Source organism: Rhinolophus sinicus, linkage group LG01, assembly GCF_036562045.2.
Source record: "Rhinolophus sinicus isolate RSC01 linkage group LG01, ASM3656204v1, whole genome shotgun sequence".
Lineage (NCBI taxonomy): Eukaryota > Metazoa > Chordata > Mammalia > Chiroptera > Rhinolophidae > Rhinolophus > Rhinolophus sinicus.
The window spans coordinates 72,604,077-72,624,282 of record NC_133751.1 but is presented as its reverse complement, the minus strand read 5'-3'; the positions used below and the strand labels follow the sequence as shown (position 1 = coordinate 72,624,282).

At 37.8% G+C, this 20,206-nt stretch overlaps 1 protein-coding gene across 1 annotated transcript in view; it reads right to left on the bottom strand.

Annotated features, from left to right (window-relative positions):
* The window catches only part of MYH15 (myosin heavy chain 15), a 128,492-nt gene that overhangs the window by 89,069 nt on the left and 19,217 nt on the right, over positions 1-20,206 (bottom strand). The window contains 6 exon segments of the mRNA XM_074319470.1: positions 2,004-2,174; positions 3,055-3,204; positions 7,701-7,820; positions 12,896-13,033; positions 14,424-14,527; positions 16,193-16,198. Of these exon segments, the coding sequence (XP_074175571.1) occupies positions 2,004-2,174; positions 3,055-3,204; positions 7,701-7,820; positions 12,896-13,033; positions 14,424-14,527; positions 16,193-16,198 (689 nt within the window).

Genomic DNA, 20,206 nt, shown 5'->3' with positions numbered 1-20,206 from the left:
CCAGTATCTATGTAAAAGCAAATATGTAATTATATGTTAATACTTTAATATATGATAGATGTTCAAATTCTAAACTAGAATATTTCAAGTAATGAAATAAGTGTGAGCAAATCCTATAATAGATTTTTTTCACTGAATGTATATAGAAGGAGATCATTGGGTGTTTGAAAACCAAATTAACAATTAAAGCTGGTATTAAAATACATTTTTGTTAGTTTGACATAAACTTTTTAGTAAACATAAGCATTTTAAACTTTTATATATGAAAATCCATTTTCTTTATATACATACACAGATGCATACTATTAGACATTTTGCACATATTGATGTATTTTAGCTCTGAATTTTGAAAACTAGCCACCATTTATTCTATTTCAAGGAGCAAGTCTGATCATTAATATTTACTACAAATTTTCTTCACAGAACCTGAGCCAACACAATGAATCTTTTTAAAATATAGAATCATTTAAAAAAGGTTTCCTTATTCCTCATTTGCCTGAGCTGGATACCTTTGAAACTGTTTATAGGAAGCCAAAGACTTATCTTTTCCTTCTATCACCTGGTCAGTTTTCTTTTTCTCTGGTATCGTATCAGCAGAAAATGCAACAGGAAATTACATCCATGTTGCTAGTGTGTTATTTGAATAACTAAGACTGGCATCATGAGACAACAGGCTTCAGATCAACTAAAAATGAGACCTATCAGGATCTGAATCAGCTGTATGTCCCATTTTCCTACCTGAAAACAGCTCAATTCACATAATCAGAGTAAGGAGATGTTATAGGTGACAATTGCCAGAAGCTAAATGTATCCCTTTGAGAAGCTCCAGTTCTTTTGTGTCATTTCTAATCAGAAAACTACAGCTTTAATAATGCCAGCAAACATTTACCTGATCATGATTGGGTTATTTATTATTATTATTATTATTATTATTATTATCAATCAGCTCACAGGTTGGTCATTACCTTTTTTTTAATCAACCTATTCTCCCTCCAGGAAGTTCATGGGTTAGAAAAGAAATAAAATCAATGTCCACTCCTGTTAGAAATAATGGCCATTTTCAAGGACGATTTAGTTTCATCTAAAACCTAATAAATAAAATTGATGGGACACTGATTGATAAAGTCTGAGGCCCACAAAAACAGTGATAAGTCAGTCACCTTAGCCCCTTCCTGACAGGGTTGCTGAGAATCAAATGTGACAGCGTAGCTAAAGAGAACATTGAGAAAGTTAAAATCACTAGGCCTGCCCAGATCTGTCTCCAGAATTCACTGTGATCCACAGTTATAGCAAGACGTAAGGGGCAAGTAACTGCTAACATGCCACTTCCTCCCATGGACAAAGCCACAGAAAAAGGCCATCATGAATTCCTCGAGCAAACCCGGTTAATCTTTCCCAGAGCACGTGGAAAAAAGTCAGAGTCCAGGAACACCACTGAATTCAGAAACCATACACTGCCTCTAATTTACTAATAAGCCATGAAGTATTGTCATAAATTACTTAAACTAACTGGTACTTGTCCAATTAAATGAACAAACTACATCCTGCAAGGCAGTGGCCTTGAGGATTTATGGCAGTTGTTTGTTTGCATGCTAATTTGCCAAATTTCGTTTAGCTGCTCTGGGTCTCCTCCTTCACCTTATGTTAATCAGTCAGGCCCTACAGTGCACATATTTTCAGGTCTGCTTTTCCAGTCAAGAGCATGACCATTTTTAATCTCGACAAGTTTCCTCACGCATTAACAGTGGAGGCCATGAGTAAGCAGCAAATGCATAGTGACAGGACAGTCTGTGTTGCAGATGATGGAGGAGGGTAACCGATGTGAGAGTTTAGTTAGGATGTCATGGGTGCTGCACACAGAGACCATTAAGGGAAAATGTGCAGAGCTCTCCTGGCCCATTTCCCATCCCCTGACAGAGCCTGAGTCCTGATATGGATCAACATGGCAAGCAGGGACAATTCTCCTTAAATGAAAATGAACAAGGAGAAAAAACATGCATTACCTTCTCAACAAGATCTATGCAGGCTTGCAGACCCAGACCAAAGTCAAGGGACGTTCAGTCAATGCCTTCTTTCCTATATTCCTCTTGCTCCAAAACAAACGTGTGCTCATTGAAGAACTGTTGTAGTTTTTCATTGGTAAAGTTAATGCAAAGTTGCTCAAGGCTGTTATGCTTCAAAGATGTGATTAGGTAGGAAAGAGAGATAAAAATAAAATTGAGAAAAGTTATCTATTTGAAGTAATGAATATGTTGATTAACTTGACTGTGGTGATTATTTCACAACGTATATGTGTACCGAATCATCAAATTGTACACTTAAACATATACAGTTTTAATTGTCAAATATACCTCATTAAAAAAATAAAAATTGACATCCACTTGGAGAACTGTAGAGAAAACCATAACCACTATTACCGTGTTTCCTCGAAAATAAGACCTAGCCAGACAATCAGCTCTAATGCATCTTTTGGAGCAAAAATTAATATAAGACCCGGTCTTATTTTACTATAAGACCGGGTCTTATATAATACAATATAATATGATATGATATAATATGATATAATATAATATAATATAATATAATATAATATAATATAATATAATATAATACCGGGTCTTATATTAATTTTTGCTCTAAAAGACGCATTAGAGCTGATTGTCCGGCTAGGTCTTACTTTCAGGGAAACATGGTATATGGTGGCAAATGGACCCAGTAAATAACAAATGTTCAATTAAATTCTTACCTCGTTCAGATATACCCATAAACTAAAGATTACAACAATAATACTTAATGATATTTCAATTCAAGATCATAAAATACTCCTTTATCTCTATTTACCTTTACTTAAGTCTGACTTAATTTCTTAATCCTATTAATTATAATTATTTTTTAATATTAACAATGGCTCTTTTCCAACCAAAGTAGGTTTTAAGGTTTGCACAGAATGAATCTCATCATGCTTTGACTATGTTCAATTCTCTGATGTTCTATTCACATTTTCTAACCTCCTTGTAAATATGCATTGACTTCATTCTTACCAGATATACTTACATCAAGGATTTCAAAACCAGTGATGTCAAGAACGCCAATGAAGAATTGCCTTGACAGTTTGGCATCCAGGGCCCTGTTGATACGTGCCACCGGCCACTTAAACATCCTTTCATATATTGACTTGGACAGGGCACCGACAGCATAGGTCATCTAAGGATCACATTGAAAGCACTCCATCTGAGAGCAGTGTTCATTTTAATCCTGGGCATTCTCTATTAGTAACTGCCTTCTAGTAAAATCAGGATATATGTATTGACTTTCTAGCATGCTGCTAAGGTGATACATGAGAGGAAATACAATATAGTGGGAGAAAAGGAAGGGAGGAATGGGAAAAGGGAAGAAAGAAAGGGGAAAGAAGGTGAGTTACCCTGGTGCCTTTTTACCCAACACTCCTGTGAGAGAAATTATGGTCCTGTTACTGAAGAACCAAATATCCTGAGCTGAAGTGGCCATGAGTTCTAAAGCCTTGCTGTTCAAAGTGTGGTCCCAAGATTTGCAGCATCAGCACCACCTGGGAGCTTGTCAAAGATGCTAGCTCCAGTCCCAGACCTATGAATCAGAATTTGCGCTTTAATGCAATTCCCTGCTGATTCATACATTTGAAAAGTACTGGTCGAGTAGGTGAAGAATCTGGAATCCCTAGCCCTTGTCCTACAGCTGCTGTTGTAGCTGCTAATGAATTGTGTAACCTTTGGCAAGTGACCTAACCTCTCTGGGCTGCAGTATTTTCATCTGAGTAATGTTCTTGAAGGTTCTTTCTAGCCTCTGCTTCCACCTTCTTCATGATATTAGTTCCCGGGACTGCTCTCAACTCCCTGTAGGGAGAACGGCAATTTAGTGTATCATTCTGACTCAGATTCTCCTACTGTAAAACTCAGGCTGTGTTCCCCTCCCTTGTAGTGTGTGGCAAAGGCTCTCACATAACCTACTGGGGAGAGCTCCAGCCTCTGTGCCTGGAGGATGCTGTGCAAATGCAGCTCCTACGTCCCTGATGCAGAGGCACTGGTGCAGTAGCAGGTTTCTGACAGATTCCAAGGAGGAGTGAGTTTCAGCTGGATGTGTTCCAAGCCTGGAAGTAGAATGTGCTTCAACCACTTAACATTTAAAATAGGCCTATCACATCCATCCTTCAGCTGTACAGGAGAGAGCACGCAACAGGAGCCAGTTGGTGTCTGGTGGTGATTTAGTTCTGAGTCACCCACTCTCTGATCAGTTATCTTGAGTCATTTCCACAGTAATCCATACACCGGATGGCATCACAGCTTTTTTTATTACCAGCGTCAAGAGCACACCCTCACAGATAAAGAATGAAGAATAATTTTTATCCTCTGGAGCACTGAGGAAATCACTCTGTCTACAGCAGTCACTTTGAAACTTTAAAAAGAACATGACTAACTTGCTCACCTCCTTTTAATTCCATAAATACTTGAGGAGTGGGGGTAGGAGAAAAGCTGGACAGGTGTAAGGAGGAGTGAAGAATACTGGAAGAAAATCTGAAGGTGTTGGCAGAGGAAGAAATAGGTGGTATGATGTCTGCTGAATGAATTAATGAAACCAATAAACCAATGTGTGGAACATTAATTAATCATTTTCATCATTTTCTGTCCAATGACAGAGGAATTAGGCAGCTAAACCTACACTTCCACTTTTCAGGGATGAAATGGACGAAATTAGCTCTTTTTAAAATAACCTTGCAGAAGACTTTGATTACTGGGGGGCAATAATGCATGATAGCAAGAACAAAAACAAAAAAAGATGGAGTCGGCCATAGTTTTAATCACCTTGATCCCTATCTTTCTCATCTGTAAAATAAAAATATTAAAATATGCATATCTCAAGGTTGTTGGGAGAAATTCAATGTGACAGAGGATGTGAATATATACAGCACAATATTTGGCACTTAGTATCCAATAAGTGTTAGTTCCCCCTTTCCCCTCCCCTTTCCTCTTTTATCACTTCCTCATCCTCACTCCAGTATTTACTTGTTGTGTCACCTTGAGCAGCTAATCTTTCTAAGGTTCACTGTCTTTAACTACAAAATGGAAATATAAATAAGACCAATTTTGCGGGCTTGCTGTTCGATTGAACGAGCTATCCATACAAAGCACTTAGCACAGCACCCACAGTAAACACCCAGTGGCTACTGATTTTTATTTTATCATCATCAATCTTTGTTAAGTTAAAGTAAATTATTTCTAATAGGCATAGTTAGAACTCTCATAGAATAAAATATTAGTCCTGAGGAACCTTAGTTCTCGATAATCATGTATAGTGAGTGGCTCTCAGCTCAGGATGGTACCTCTTCCAAAGCAGTAGTGCTTTCGGGAACAGGGAGGGCGTTTTCTGATTGTCATGACTGAGTGTGCTACTGGCAATTAGCCCCTGGGAACAGGAGTGTAAAACCTCCTACAACTTGCTAAACACTCTCATTGTCCTATTTAGATGCCAATCACTCCTCCATTGAAACACACAACGGAATTCAATCTCTTCTTTCGGGTGCTCAGAGAGATGATGATATTTGATCAGTGCCCCCGAGTCCGTTAGCATAAGAGCTAAAACTAAATTTTGTAGTGTGCTGGAACTAAATTCTGTAGAATGTTAGCACTGCAAGAATTTTTGCCATCTTTTGCAATTGTCATCAACTGAGCATATACATACATCTCTATTCTTAGCAGTGGCCAATTGTCTCTATAAAGTCAGTAAAATTCCTAGGAAAAGACTTATAGTGTGCTTTCTTACTCTGTCTCCAGGAGAGGGAGGAAGAGACGGAGGGAGGGTGAAGGATGAGGGTTTTTTTTTCCTTTTTCTTTTAATGTTGAATAATAAATTAGCTTGCTTCACTGGTTCTATTATAGTAAAGGCTGGTATGGTAACTCAATCCCTGAGAGCACAATATTAAAGAGGCATAGGGTTGATTTCAGTCCTCCTATGGGCTTATTAGTTTTATACAGAGCGAGTACTTGTTCTGTAATCATAGCATGTCATGCAGGCATGTTGTCGTGAATGTCTTAAAAAGCAAGAAACTGCCAAGTGCCTCTAAACTCACTGCTAAAAAATAGTTCAACTACTTGTCCTGATGATCATGGTTCAAGTTCTGCTCAATATTTAGTTTAATATTTATGGAGCACCTACTGCTTGCAGGGACTGTGCTAAATGCTGAGGATATTAAGATGAATGAGACACAGTCCACGGCCTCAAGGAGCTCAGGTTACCAGGGCAGACAAAAATATAAGCCAATTGTTTCAGTATAGTTAGTATTATGGTAGAGGTAGAATTATTGACTTATAGACTAAGTAAAACTAGGAAATTAATTTTGACTAGTTGTTGAAATGTTTTAAATAACATAGTCATACCAGATACTTTAATATATCAAAAGAAATAGACTTTACTGCAGTCAAAATAATGGTCTTCTATCACAAATGTGTACATTTATCTCTCATTTTCAGATTGCATGGAGTAAAACAATTCAAGTGTCACCTGAATACTACCTGTGTGTCCTTTGGAATGTTACTTATGCTCCCTAATCCTTAGCTTTCTCTGCTGGAAAAACATTAAGTATTCCTGTCTTCCCTCCTTATCTCTGAGTATTGTAAGAATGGGAGGAAATAACACCTATGAATGCTTAATACATATTATATGTGATTATATCATTTCCTCTTTCCAGAAAGACTGCATTTCTCAGCCCTCCTTTAGCTAAGTGGATAATATGACTAATTCTCACAAATAGAATACTAGTGAAAGTGATATCACTTCTAGCCCCAAGCACTTAAGGTGGGGGTGCTTTCTCCACAAATTATCCTTTTCTTTTATGCAGCAACTTTGGACGCCATGTGTTCCAGATGGCCTAACTACAAAATGGAAGAAGGCTGTCCAATGTTTATTGGACTTGGTGAGAGTAAGAAATAAATGTTTATTGCATTGTCACTGAAATTGTAGGATGTGTTACTACAACATGCTTATCTCATCCTAACTAATACACATTAAATTACTATTTTGAAATGCACTAGCATAGTTAGATGGTCTTATTACCCAGAAGCCCTGGGAGTATCTACTGTATTCTGGTAAAGCCTCAGAGCACTTGTTATTCTATCATTAAAAACATTCTCCCAGATGCTGAACAAAACCTACATGACCTTTCATCTTTTATTTGTGTTCATAATCCTCCTGCCTTCACACACTAACTTCAGCATTGTTCTGAAATCCTTTCTTAACTGTGTCACCATGTGTCTGTTACTCTAAAAAGTCAATATTTCAAACAGATCAGGGATGCCAATTTGCAAATTTGATTCATGTCAGACATCAACAGCTTTGAAAGCTTCTTAGCTGGACAACAAAGATGTTGATCACAAAACGTAAAGGGCTTGCCTGCATCTGCAGAGATTTTTTTTTTTTTGCAGATGGAAAACTAACAAAATGGTATATTTCTGACTTGAAAGACTCTTAGCACAAGAGCATTCACTGTGGTGTGCATCGTAAGTGAAAACATTTGGAATATTCATCACAGTAGTCCTCCTCCCCCTTTTTTTTCACCTTTTTAAATAGAAGCTATTTTTGCAGACAACATAAACTGAAACATATACAAGTACAATGTGTATACAATTATCACAACTTCATAGAATCATAATGCTCTGAAAATATCACCTTACCTGTTCTACATTTTGAGCTCTAGTAACATATTCATTACCAACTTTGATTCTAGGATGGATCAAGCCCTTCACCAACTCAGAGGATTTAATGCCCAGGAGGAAAGCAGCTTTGTCAGCACTGTGTCAGAAGAAGGAAGGGAAAGGAGGAGGGAAGGAGGGAGAGGCAGGGGAAGAGGGGAAGAAAAAACACTGTTAAAATTTGTTCCTTTATAACCAAACAGACTACCCAAAGGATGGAAAGATGGTATGTTTGAACCAATGTAGCAAAGTAGATTGTAGTTTTGAAATAAATACCTCAATCCTAAATGTTTAAAGACTCTATTTCTTGGAAATGCAAAATCAAAACCACATGAAATGCCACTTCACACCTACTAGAATGGCTATAATCAAAAAGACAGAATAAGTGTTGGTGAAGAGGTGGAAAAATTGGAACACTCATACATTGCTGCTTAGAACGTACATAGCACAACTGCTGTGAAAAATAGTTTGGTAGCTACTCAAAAGTAAAGCAGAGTTACTCTAGTACCCAGAAATTCTACTCCAGGTATATACTCAATAGAAATGAAAACATATGTTCATACAAAAAACAAAACAAAACAAAAAACTGTACACAAATGTTCCTAGCAGCATTGCTCATAATAGTCAAAAAAATGGAAAAACCCAAATGTTCATCAACTGATGAAAAAACAAAATGTGGTATATAAATACAATGGAATATTTTTCAGCCATAAAAAGAAATGAAGTACTGATACATATTACAACATGGATAAAACTTATGCTACATGAAAAAGCCAGATACAAAAGGCCACTTATTATGATTCCATTTATATGAACTGTCAAGAATGGGCAAATCCAGAGACAAAAAGTAGATGTGGATTGCAGGGGCTAGGGAGAGACGGGAACGGGAAGTAACTACTGAAGGGTACAGGGTTACTTTTTGGAGTAATGAAATGTTCTGGAATTAGATAGTGGTGACGGTCATACAACCTATGAATACACTAAATCTCACTGAACTGTATACTTTTAAAGGATGAATTTTGTGGTGTGTGAATTATAGCTTAATTTTAAAAAGAATCTATTTCTTGATATTGGTTCTTTCTAAAAAGAAATATTTATTTGAAGGACATGGAATATCTCATTTTTATTATTTGCCTATTTTTCCTTTCTCTGTATACATTGTAGCTTCTTTCAATGAAACATGGATTTGTAATTTGTTAATTCAAGACAACCAGCAATCAACAGAAGCCCAGACACTTGCCCACTATCTATCAAAAACCTTGCCTTCTCCTGTGAAGTCTGTTTGTGCAATAGTGCCCTCTGCTGCTCCCGAAGAATACTTGCAACCCACACAATTGCACTCATAAAACAGTTCTTCCATTTTTTAAGGAAAGAAGTGGAAAAGAATAAGTGTTATCAGAAGAAAAGTAAATAGGCACGTACCACATTAGGTGTTAAAAAATAATGCAAAAGAATGCCACAGGAAAGAAGTTATAAGCACATTTCAAATTGTACATTTCTTCAGCTATCAAACAAAAGGAACATTTCACTCATTTGAAATCTCCTTGCTACATCTTCTATTTTAAATGAATCCTGAGATATACTTGTATATCTGGTGTAGTCACTCTGTAAAACACTGTCTTACAATAGAAGGAAACGCGGTCTTTCCTTAGTTTACTAAGAAGTACGAAATTTCATGAGGAATAACCACAAACGGGATAAAGTTAAAAACAAAAACAAACAAACAAAAAACAATTAGAGAACTATATGCCATTTGTATTAACAATATCCCTTTGCTTTTTGTGGGTCTTTAAATTTTTCACAAAGGCTTAAAAAGCTTGACATGTTTGATTTGCTTGTTAACTAAACTCAATATATATTATGCATACATTTCTGCAAGCTATATACCTACTCTATGTCAGTGATAATAGCCTAGGTACTCAGTTGCTATGAAACCTTTCAAAATGCAAAGACTGCTTGGAAAAATAAATGGAAAAATCAAAAGTAGAGCAGACATGCTTACCTATGCCGAGATATCGAGATATGCCTGCTAAAAGAGTGCCATGTTTGAAGATTAAAAAAAAAAAAGCCTGATTGTTTCAAGGTGAGACTCCAGTGGGTCAGAACCATAAGTTGTTTGGATTGGAAGAAACTTTAGAAACCATCTAACCCAACATGAAAATAGTTAAAAGAAAGGGGAAAATGCAACATGCCTGATGAATCTGAGAGGAGATGGCTAATAACTGACAAAGTGAAAAATGAATAATTCCAAATTATCTGTCCAGGAAATAAAGACAGGAGTTTGGTCTAAGCTTTGGGAGCATTCAGACGGACATTAAAAGTAATAATAGTCTCAAATTCATATATCCATTTTCCAGTGTTAAGAACAGTCCTTTGAGGGCCGACCTGGTGGTTGGAGCACCATGCTCCTAGCGCCAAGGTTGATGGTTTGATTCCCACATGGGCCAGTGAGCTGCACCCTCTACAGCTAAGATCATGAACAATGGCTCTCCCTGGAGCTGCGCTGCTGTAAGCAGCCGGAGGTCGTGAGCAGCTGTGAGCAGCCCACCTAGAGCCAGTGACTGACTGCCTCAGCCAGGAGGGAACTCAAGGACACAGTTCCCTGGGCCAGGGAGCTGCGTCCTAAACAACTAGACTGAGAAACAACAGCTTGAACTGGAGTGGGGGTGGGGGCGGTGGAAGAAGGGAAAAAAATAAAAAAATAAAAAAGAACAGTCCTTTGAGTCTATGTTATCCACCAACAAAGGAAGCCCCAATTTTCTGTACAGTATCCTACCTTAAACTTTAACAAATACCATCCAACAATTCAGGATTATTTCTCGCCCACTCCAGAGACAGTCAAGTATTAACAGAGGAATAGCATCCCTTGGATTTATCCCAGAGGTGTACATTATACATTACAAATGTACTTTTTTGACAGAAAAGAGTGGTTATCATTTTCCAAAAAATAAAGTACTTCACTCAAGGTTTACAGTTTTACAACCAAGATGAAAATAGTTTAAATCTGTGAAGAGATGTCCATCTGACATTCAGAAAATGCTATTGCAAACATAGCAATGTCTGTAAACACATTTTCATCATGTGACCTGATAGGGTCTCAAAAGAGGCTTAATAAAATTCCTGCCAATAAACATTCCCTCAGGACCTTATAAATAAACTCACAGATTTTAATTAGGTTGTATAATCTTACCTGGGAGGGATAACATATAATTAGCAGGGGTTCCCAAACACTGGTGTGAATCAGAATAACAGAGTTAATACAGAAACAAAGGACTGGCTCGCTGAAGGAGGTTAGGGTCTGGGCTTATTTGTATTACATTCTCCAAATTCATATACATGAAGACTGGAGAACAAAGTCCTTATCCCAGTGGCCCTCAACCTTCACTGCATATTGGTGTCATCTGGCAAGTTGTAAAAACAAACACTGATGACTGCACCCACCCCCAGGGGATCAGTTTTCTTTGGTCTGGGTGAGGCCTGAACTTCAAAAGTTTAAAAACTCCCCCAGCTAATTCAGATATAAATCCAAGTTTGGAAAATACTCTCTAGAGAATGGTACCTGGGTTAGATAGGTACATTTTGAAGTCAAGAAGATAGAGAGAACAAAGTCTGATTTCACCTAAAAATAGGTAAGAAGGTTGAGAAAAACAAAAGGCAATTCTTTCCAACTTCACAATTTTATCTCAGTTGAGTGTCATATGTAAATTACCAGATATGAAGAAAGAAACAAAACCTAGTTTTGTCAATCTACAACCTGGCTAATCTGAAAGAGGGGTCATGATAATGACATTGAATAGTCTAATGAGAGGTTGGAATATGATTTCCAAGCTGTTCATATTTCATTACTTTATAGAACAAAGTTTACTGAGCACTTGATATGTACTAGGCGTGGTGCTAGACACTATAGTAGGAAGAGAGATAAGGAAAAAGCTTCAGCATCAAGGAGTTTATAATCCAGGAGGGTAAATAGAACACAAGCAAAAATAGCAAGTAAGTCAGTAAGACAACTACAGAAGAAATAAAGAAATCAAGTATTATAAAAGTTTGAAATAAGAAGAGATCCCTCACAGTAGTGAAAAGTGGAAGTAACTCAAATGTCCATCAATGGATGAAATAAAATGTGGTATATACATATAATGGAATATTATTCACACTTAATAGGAAATAAAATTCTGACACACACAATATGGATGAATCTTAAAGACATTTCTCTAAGTGGAAAAAGTCAGATACAAAATAACAAATATTGTATGATTCCACTTACATGAGGTGCCTAGAATAGACACAGAAAGTAGGATAATGGTTGCCAGAGGCTGGGAAAGGGGAAAATGGGGATTTATTGTTTAATAGGTATAGAGTTTCAGATTAGAATGATGAAACATTTCTGGAGATGAATAGTGGTGACGGCTGCACAACAATATGAAGGTGCTTACCATCACTAAACTGTAAAATGGCATTAAACTTAAAATGGTTATAATGGCAAATTTTGTGTTATGTATATTTCACCACAATTTAAAATATAAAATAAAATAAAATATTTGTTGAAGGAGTTGAATGTTTTCTCTTTTTGCTTCAGTGGCCAGGAATTTTAATATTAAATAACTATAACAGCTATGCTTTCTTCTTCTCATAATTGTGACTTTCTATTTTAATGATTCTAGACAGATCATTCATTGTAAAATACCTCAAATCTTTTTGGTAATAAGGCAAGACTATAGATTTATAAAATGTGAATAAAAAACAAAGGGAAATGAAGTCATTGTGGTCTCAGTCCCGTGAAAACTTCATCTTTGGGATTCTAAAGATCTTTGTTCACACCTCCATTATGTCACTTAATACATTTTATCTGCTTCTTTCTTGGTTTTTCTCAATAGACTATATGTATGTGCTGAAGGCTGGCTATGTTCTAGTCAATCCTGCACCATCCCAGTTGAACAAATTCACTGGTACCCTCAATAATTAATTAAGAAATGCTTTTTATTCTGAGATAGAAGGATTCTACAACAGAATGGTGGTTCAAAGAATAATTTGAGGAATAGCAATTGAGGGAGATTCCTGATTAATTTCAATACTTTCGAAAAACCAAGAGGAGAGGTCAACTGCAAAGAAAAGGGGAGTCGGCCTGGGATCAGGGATTTGAAGAGAATATATGCTTTGTCATCAAAGTAATTCTTACTTTCTGTGCCATCTGCTTCCACTTGCTCTTCTCTGGGTGTCTGTTTAAATTTCATGTTTCCAAAGTGCATGATCACTGCAGTGAGTTTATAGGATCCATGCTTCTCTTCAGGAAAAAAGCCCAAGATGTCCGTGGCTTGCTATAAAAAGAGAAACAGATGGTAGTGTCTTCATTTGCCTAATGGCTGCAGTAAGCACCTCACCCCCACTATGTGTCACACCTCCCTACACTCTGTAGGCTCCAGAAGGGAATGAGACAGATCACCACAGCCAGGAGGTGTGACAGCTCTGTTCAAAGCAATGCAAATCAGCTCTGTTGGCACTTGGTCACCCACGTCTACTTATCCCTTTAAAAAAGATTTAGGAAGACATCAGATTGAGCTTATTTGATTCCAAGTCATTTCAGACATTTCCATGATGTCCTATGTCCCTCCTCTCCCTTCCAGCAATCAATCATCAACGGTCTATATGAGGTAAATTATTTTGCTTTTCATGGTTATGGCAAAAAAATAGCTCCATATCTGATGGGTTGCTTATTTCTGGGATTCCATATATTCTCCCAACTTTATTCCAGAGCAGATATATTTCGAAGGCGAGCAAAAGGAAGTGTTTAAGAAAAACCTTGTCATCAAAGAACTGCATCCTAAGAAGCCACTGCACACAATAAGATGTTAATAGAGTAGAAGATGGAAATTGGTACAATCTTTCTTGTGGTGAATTTAGAATATGTATGAACTATAAAAAATTTTATATTCCTTCCCTAGTCATTTCACTTTTAGGAAGCTAGCATTAGGTGAATCTGATATACAGAAAAAGCATTTACCTACAAAGGTATTCACCACACTAGAAAAATAAAACAACAAACAAACAAAAAGCCTTGAGTCTAACAATAGGAGAATAGCTAAATAAACTACAGGACAAACACCTGATAAAATATTAAGTATCAATGTAAATGTTTATGAAGAGTTTGTAATAATACTGAAAACGCTTATAACATTACATGAAAAGCAAACTGAATATATTAAATAGTATATGCAGTATGTTTTTACTAAAATCAAAAACAAAAACTATATAAGAGCAACATGAGAGAAAAAAATAAAGACTATAAAGCTATACATATATATGCCAAAAAATGTATACACATTTCAAGAAAGGAAAAACCTGTATTAAAATTGTAATACTCAATATATGCCGATAGCAAAAGATGAATACAAGTCATGTGTACACATTTTTTTTGCACCCCCAGTATATACCAAGGTAAACAGTGGTTGCCATTGAATTGAAACGTCTTCCTATTTTTCATATGTCCCAAAATTACTATACTGACAACATGCACTTTTAAAATCAATAAGTAAACTTCATATAGAAGCAGTCCTGGAGGGACAACTTCCACTCTTTTCCTTCCCCCGCACCCCTCCAGGAAAGAAGGTCATTTCTCCAGGACGCTTTGGTAGAATGAAAATCTAAGATGCTTTCTTTCCTTTCTCATTGTCATTACCAGACTTTGCTTTGATAACTAACAAGCCTCACATCTGTGGCCAGCAATTCTTCAGCACCATCCAAGCACTCCACAGCAACTACTCCATGAGAGCAAAAGTGCAAGTCAGAAGGATTTTCAGACACCAGGAGCATATCTGCAGTGGGAAACCCACCAGTTAAACAGCTTAAAGAAACCCATGAAGCCTTGGAAAATAATTGACCAATATTCACAGTTTACTCTTACAGCGGATAGCATATTTGTAAACAAGCCAAAATAAAATCCATATTCAATACCCAAACCTCTGCAATCAATTATTTCCCTCTATTAACTCGTCAGGCATGCATTATTGCCTCCCAAGAGAAGACCAGGCAGGCCAAATCTAAAAGCAAATTCAATTGTAGCAGCTTGAATTGGTGTGGAAGAAAACAGATAATGCGTGTTGGCAAAACTTTGAAAACAGGAATTTGGTCTAGATGCATGGTTGAGGATGGAAGAACAAAAAATGTTTTGTGAAATTATAAGTATAATAGGCCTGAGCTTCAAAGGCTAGGAAGCAGGCAGACCTCGGGGTCAGCGCTCAGGGAACATTAGCAGTAGCATCCTGTCACAGCACATCCTCCCCATTAGAAGGCTGAGTCCATATTCCAAGGGACCCATAATCAGCTACTGTGTACATCGCTGCACCTCTGATGTGTCTAAGACTCCTGACATGATTCACTTAGTCAGGAAACATGATGGGGGCCAAAGTCAAGGCAGGCTGTCAGGAGCGCATCAGCAACTGACTCAGCCACATCACGTTAACCTCTTAATTTCTAACACTCTCTGACAAGGAAGTTTTTTTGAGCTGATCTGATATTTCTGTTCATCATTCAATGAAATGAAGTTCTGTTATCCTGAACCTCTCATCTCAGAAACAAAGAAATTGGGCTACTATGCAAATGTTCATAGAGGCTCTATTTGGAAACAACCCAAATGTCCATCAATAGTTAAACTATTGTATATCCATATAATGGCTTATTACTCAAAATAGTTATGCTGAGTGAAATAAGCCAGACAAAAAAAAGAGTATGAAACCATCTTATAAAATTCTAGAAAAGAATTTTTTATTTTATTTTTGTGTAAGCTAAAGGAGATTTACTCACTGAAATCTCAAAAGATCTTGGGCATGCACATGAATCTTGTTAGAAGTTCTTCTTCATGTCTCTCTTTGTCCAGAGGAATTTCCCCATTTAAAACTCATAGTTTTTACTGTATATACAGCCTAAACCATAGCCATCTATGACTATGTCATTTTACTCTGTGTAAAATCATTTAAAAAATAGTGGTACAACAGAACAACAAAAAAACACTAACAAGTAAATTTAATTGTAAAACATTCATATAATTTGGTCCTTCTCCAAACCAAGTGGAGATATAAAAGAATCAATTAGCTATGAATCGAGAATACTGGAGAGAAGTTTGGACTCATAACCAACTTTGGAAGCCAACAGATAGATCATCTAGATTGATGGCATTAAAGATCATTTCTATCACCACGAATAGATTCAAGCATTGAGCCACAGGACACTCTAAAGTCATGGGCTAGATGAAAGAGAGGAACCCACCCACAAAGAAATGCCCAGAGATTTAGGAAAGAAACAAGGGAGGAAGGTCTACTGGAAGCTAAGGAGAAAGATTTTTAAGGAGGGACTACTCAGTGATGTCAAATACTGTCACACTCTAAAAGTCAAGACTATCTCTATATAGTCTTGTGCAAGCTTCACTCATCATGGCTTTACTGATGGCTCCCAAACATGTATTTATTTTCTGAGCTCCAGACCTAGAACTCCAACTTGCCATTGGACATGTCAGTGTAGAGCCATAAGTAGCTCAAATGGTTCCTTATGTCAGTGAATGTCCCCACCCTACCCAGGCCAGACACCTGGGTGCCATGATGTCCTGTCCTTTCACTTCTGTCATAGCTCAAATACAAACATTTCCATGTCTTTCAAATCAAAGCATTGATTTCATCTTTGCTATGGGAGGAGATAAGGATACAAAAATAATATAATCCCTTTCCCCAAGGTGGCTAGAGGAATCACACACATAAACAGTACAGGAAATGCTGCTGCGTGTTTTTAGGGTGGGGGCATCCATCAGTTGGCTGATTCATTAAAAAAAAATCTACTTTCCAAGATTACTTTGCCATGAATTACCTTTTAGATCATTCTAAATTGTGACCTTTAAATACTTTTCATTTTATGTTACTTTTGATCATTTTCATTCTGGTCCTAATGATCAAAGGTGCTATATTTGACATTTTCTCTATGTTAAATATAGGAAAATAGAAGACTAGAAAGACTCACTATTTGCCCAGAACCAGTTAATGATGAATTGAATTTAAAATGGTCTCTAGTATTTGTTAGACTATGCCACTCTCCTACTCAAACCTGTAACTATAATAGGATTCCATTTCCTCCTTTGTCATAGACAGGAGGGTCTTGCTTCTATCCAAACAGGCTCATTTGGATAACCACTGAGGGAGACAGAGCAGGTGAGGGGAACACCATGTGGCTGTGGTCTACAGGGCCGGGAAGAGGAAGGAGTCACAATTCAGGAGGGGGCTGGTAGTATTTGTTACCCAGCAAGGGTTCACTATCTGATGTACATAGAAGCCAATAATGTGGCCTCGGCTTTCAAGAAAAGAGAGCTTGGTTTGCAAATTGACTGGCAAGTATACAGGAGGTAAGATTCAAATCTGTCGTACTGATCCTAGGTTTGGTGCAGAACATTAAGGGGTAGAAGTTTAAGGGTTCACAAGTGTTACTTATGAGGGGTGCAAACTTTGGTTCCGGGTCTTGTTAAACCGGATAGGACCAGTTTGTACTGAACAACCTTTTTGGTTGTTCATTTCTCAGTCTTGGGGAATAGGGAATGACCACTCTAGTTACTTCCTGCTGATAAAGAGACAAAGTAAGGAAAATGCAAGGCAGCATTAGAAAGTAGAACACTAGAACGATACAAGCAAATATCACAAAGAGGAACAATAGCAACCCAAACAACAGCAACTATAGTAAGAATTTAGGTTTATACAGGCCAGGCAGTGTTACAAAAGAAAACCATTTTGCTAAATATTGACCAATTTTGAAGAATACATCCTAAAGGACTACAGTCAGGTATAATATTCCTCATGATATTACATGGTTATAAATCTGATTATAATGCAATTGACAAAGAAATTTGTTTTTCTGTAATATATATTACAATAATATTTAACATTTTAAGATAACTAAAATTATTTCTATTTGACAACCTCCCATGTAATTTTAATTTCCTAATTAAACTTTCTCTTATTATAAGGAGAGAAAGAACAAATCTTTGGGGCATTCCAGAGCCCACTGAAATAACCCAAACCCATGTCCGGGTTAACAAAAAGTGTCCTTTTAAAACCTAAACCCTGAGATGTTTGTCAAACACACTTGATCAAAAAGATCATATATCACTATGAATCGTTTACCCATAGTGACAATAAAAGATAGGTTACCTAATGTTAGCAAAACTTCAGTACTTAGGTTAAGATGATCAGGTTAATTATATCACATGTTTAAGCCAATTAATGTGTGGGGGGGTACGGTACTTTTGATTTAAAACAAAGCACACATAAAACAAGACCTACACACATATATAACACAGTAGATTGAGTACTCTTTCAGACAAAGAAATCCAAGACCCTAGGATTCTAACCCAAGATTCGAAACTCAAACCTGACCTGTAAGGACCTCAGCAGTTGTTACCTTTCCTCCAATTGTCTCCCTAAGGGGGGACTCAAACCCACCATCCTAGCCCTGGACCTCTAACCCAAGTCTCTGGGGGTAGGACTCGCATCCACAGTCCTCAAGAGATTTTTTCCGACAATTTAGGTACAAGTGCATTTTAACAAGGTCACTCACCCAAAAAGACAAGACACGTGGCCCAGGAGCTGTTTGTTTTCTCAGAAGTGAAAGCACGGAAGAGGCTGGAGCAACAAGGTGGTGTCTGGGGAGGCAGAAACTCAGCAGCAGCCTCTAGACAAACCGGTTTAGGTAGCCACTCAGCGTCATCTGCAAGGGCCCACATTCCATCAGGGGCTACAGTGACTCGGGCAGGAAATCCCTTTGTAGTTACCAAAATTGTTACCTAGCAAGGGCTTGCGACCCCACATGCACAGAAGCCTATGCTGTGCACCGGTTTTTGAGAAAAGAAAGATGCTTTATTTGCAAGCCCACTAGCAAGAAGCCAGGAGGCAAGGCTCAAATCTGTCCTACTGACCTAGGGTCGGGGGCGGGGTTTTAAGGGGGGTAGCAGTTCAAGGGTTTACAAGTGTTACTCATGACTTGTGTAAACTCTGGCTCCGGGTCTTGTTAAAGACCCTGGTGTTGGACCAGTTAGAGCTGGCCTACAGTTATAGTAGCAAGGCAGAATGATGGGCCCAAGTGCTGTTTATTACACACTTCTCCCTGAGCACCTCCCTGCCTCAGCTGTATCCTTTCTAGAAGTCATTAGGCACACCTAATGGACTTTTCTTCCATTTCCTTACCACCAGAACTATGGCTGCTGTCCCAGTCTAACCATTCGCTGGAGCAGCTGCGCTCAGTAGGCAGTGGTGGTTCTAAAGAATGTACAGACTAAATGCCTGAGTGTTTGAGAAACGCAGAAAGGCCTTTAGCTGAAACCATTGTCCCCACTGGGCCTTATAAAATTTTATTTTCAAGGAAAAATAAATTTTAATTGGATTGAGGACTGAGGTCATCTCAAAGGAGTATCGTGTAAACAGGAATTACTTTATTTAATTAATTTCCTTTCTACCAAGAGAAATGGCCCTGAGAGAATGAAAAACAAAGTGAATTCATTTTTATGAGACACCATGAGGGCCAGAGAGATTGTGTAGGCCAGTGAGAGCCCCCACAGAAGACTGTTGACCATGGAATTGACTATTGGCACATGGAATGAGGACTTTGTCAGGAGGGATAGAGGTGGATAGCATAGAGAAGAGGGATGATAGAACGCTAAAGGCAAAAGTTGATTGCTTCATAATTTCTAAAAGTGCAGACATCAACCTTTGTACAGGTTCATTTTGAGACGCCACTCTCCAGTAGGAGATGCAAAGAGTTCATTAAGAGTATTTTATCATTTGAGGTTTCGTTTTGTCATCCTGACATTAAATTTTCCCTAATACTTGGGTGAACATTCTCTGAGACTCAGCTGTGGTCACCATGAAAAGCAGCAAAGCCGATATTGGGCCCAAACAGTTTAGGATCATTAACAAATGAACATCTGGAGCTAGTGCCTCTATGCCATATCACCCCTCACTACCTGTTCCTTACATGTATGTGTACAGCTGAAGAGGTAGTGCACTGCTCACCTCCAGAGAGAGTCATTCCCATAGTCTGCAGTTCAAATAGCATTCTCTGGAGTTGGGCAGTGCACCATCTGCACAACCGTACATACATCTTGTGCCACCTAACGACCAGTGGGGAGAAAGGGAGTAAAGATAGACAAGTTAAAGAGAGACCTAATGGGTAAAGGGGGTGCAATTGAATATGCTCCAGAATAGGAGGTCAGATGCTGACAATTTCATTCTCCAGAGCATTCAGGCCATGAGTAGACAGACTCAGGGGGCACTATGCAAAGTGTCAAGGATTCCAAGAGGCAAGGACATGATTCCTGACCTCTCCTCCTGAAGAGTATATACTGGTTGAACAGCAAGAATGAGTACAATACATAAATAGAAAGAAAAAAGTCAAAGAAAGGAAAGAAGGAAGATATGTGCAGGACCAGGCTATACAGATGACGTTAAAAAGAAAAGGATTTTGAG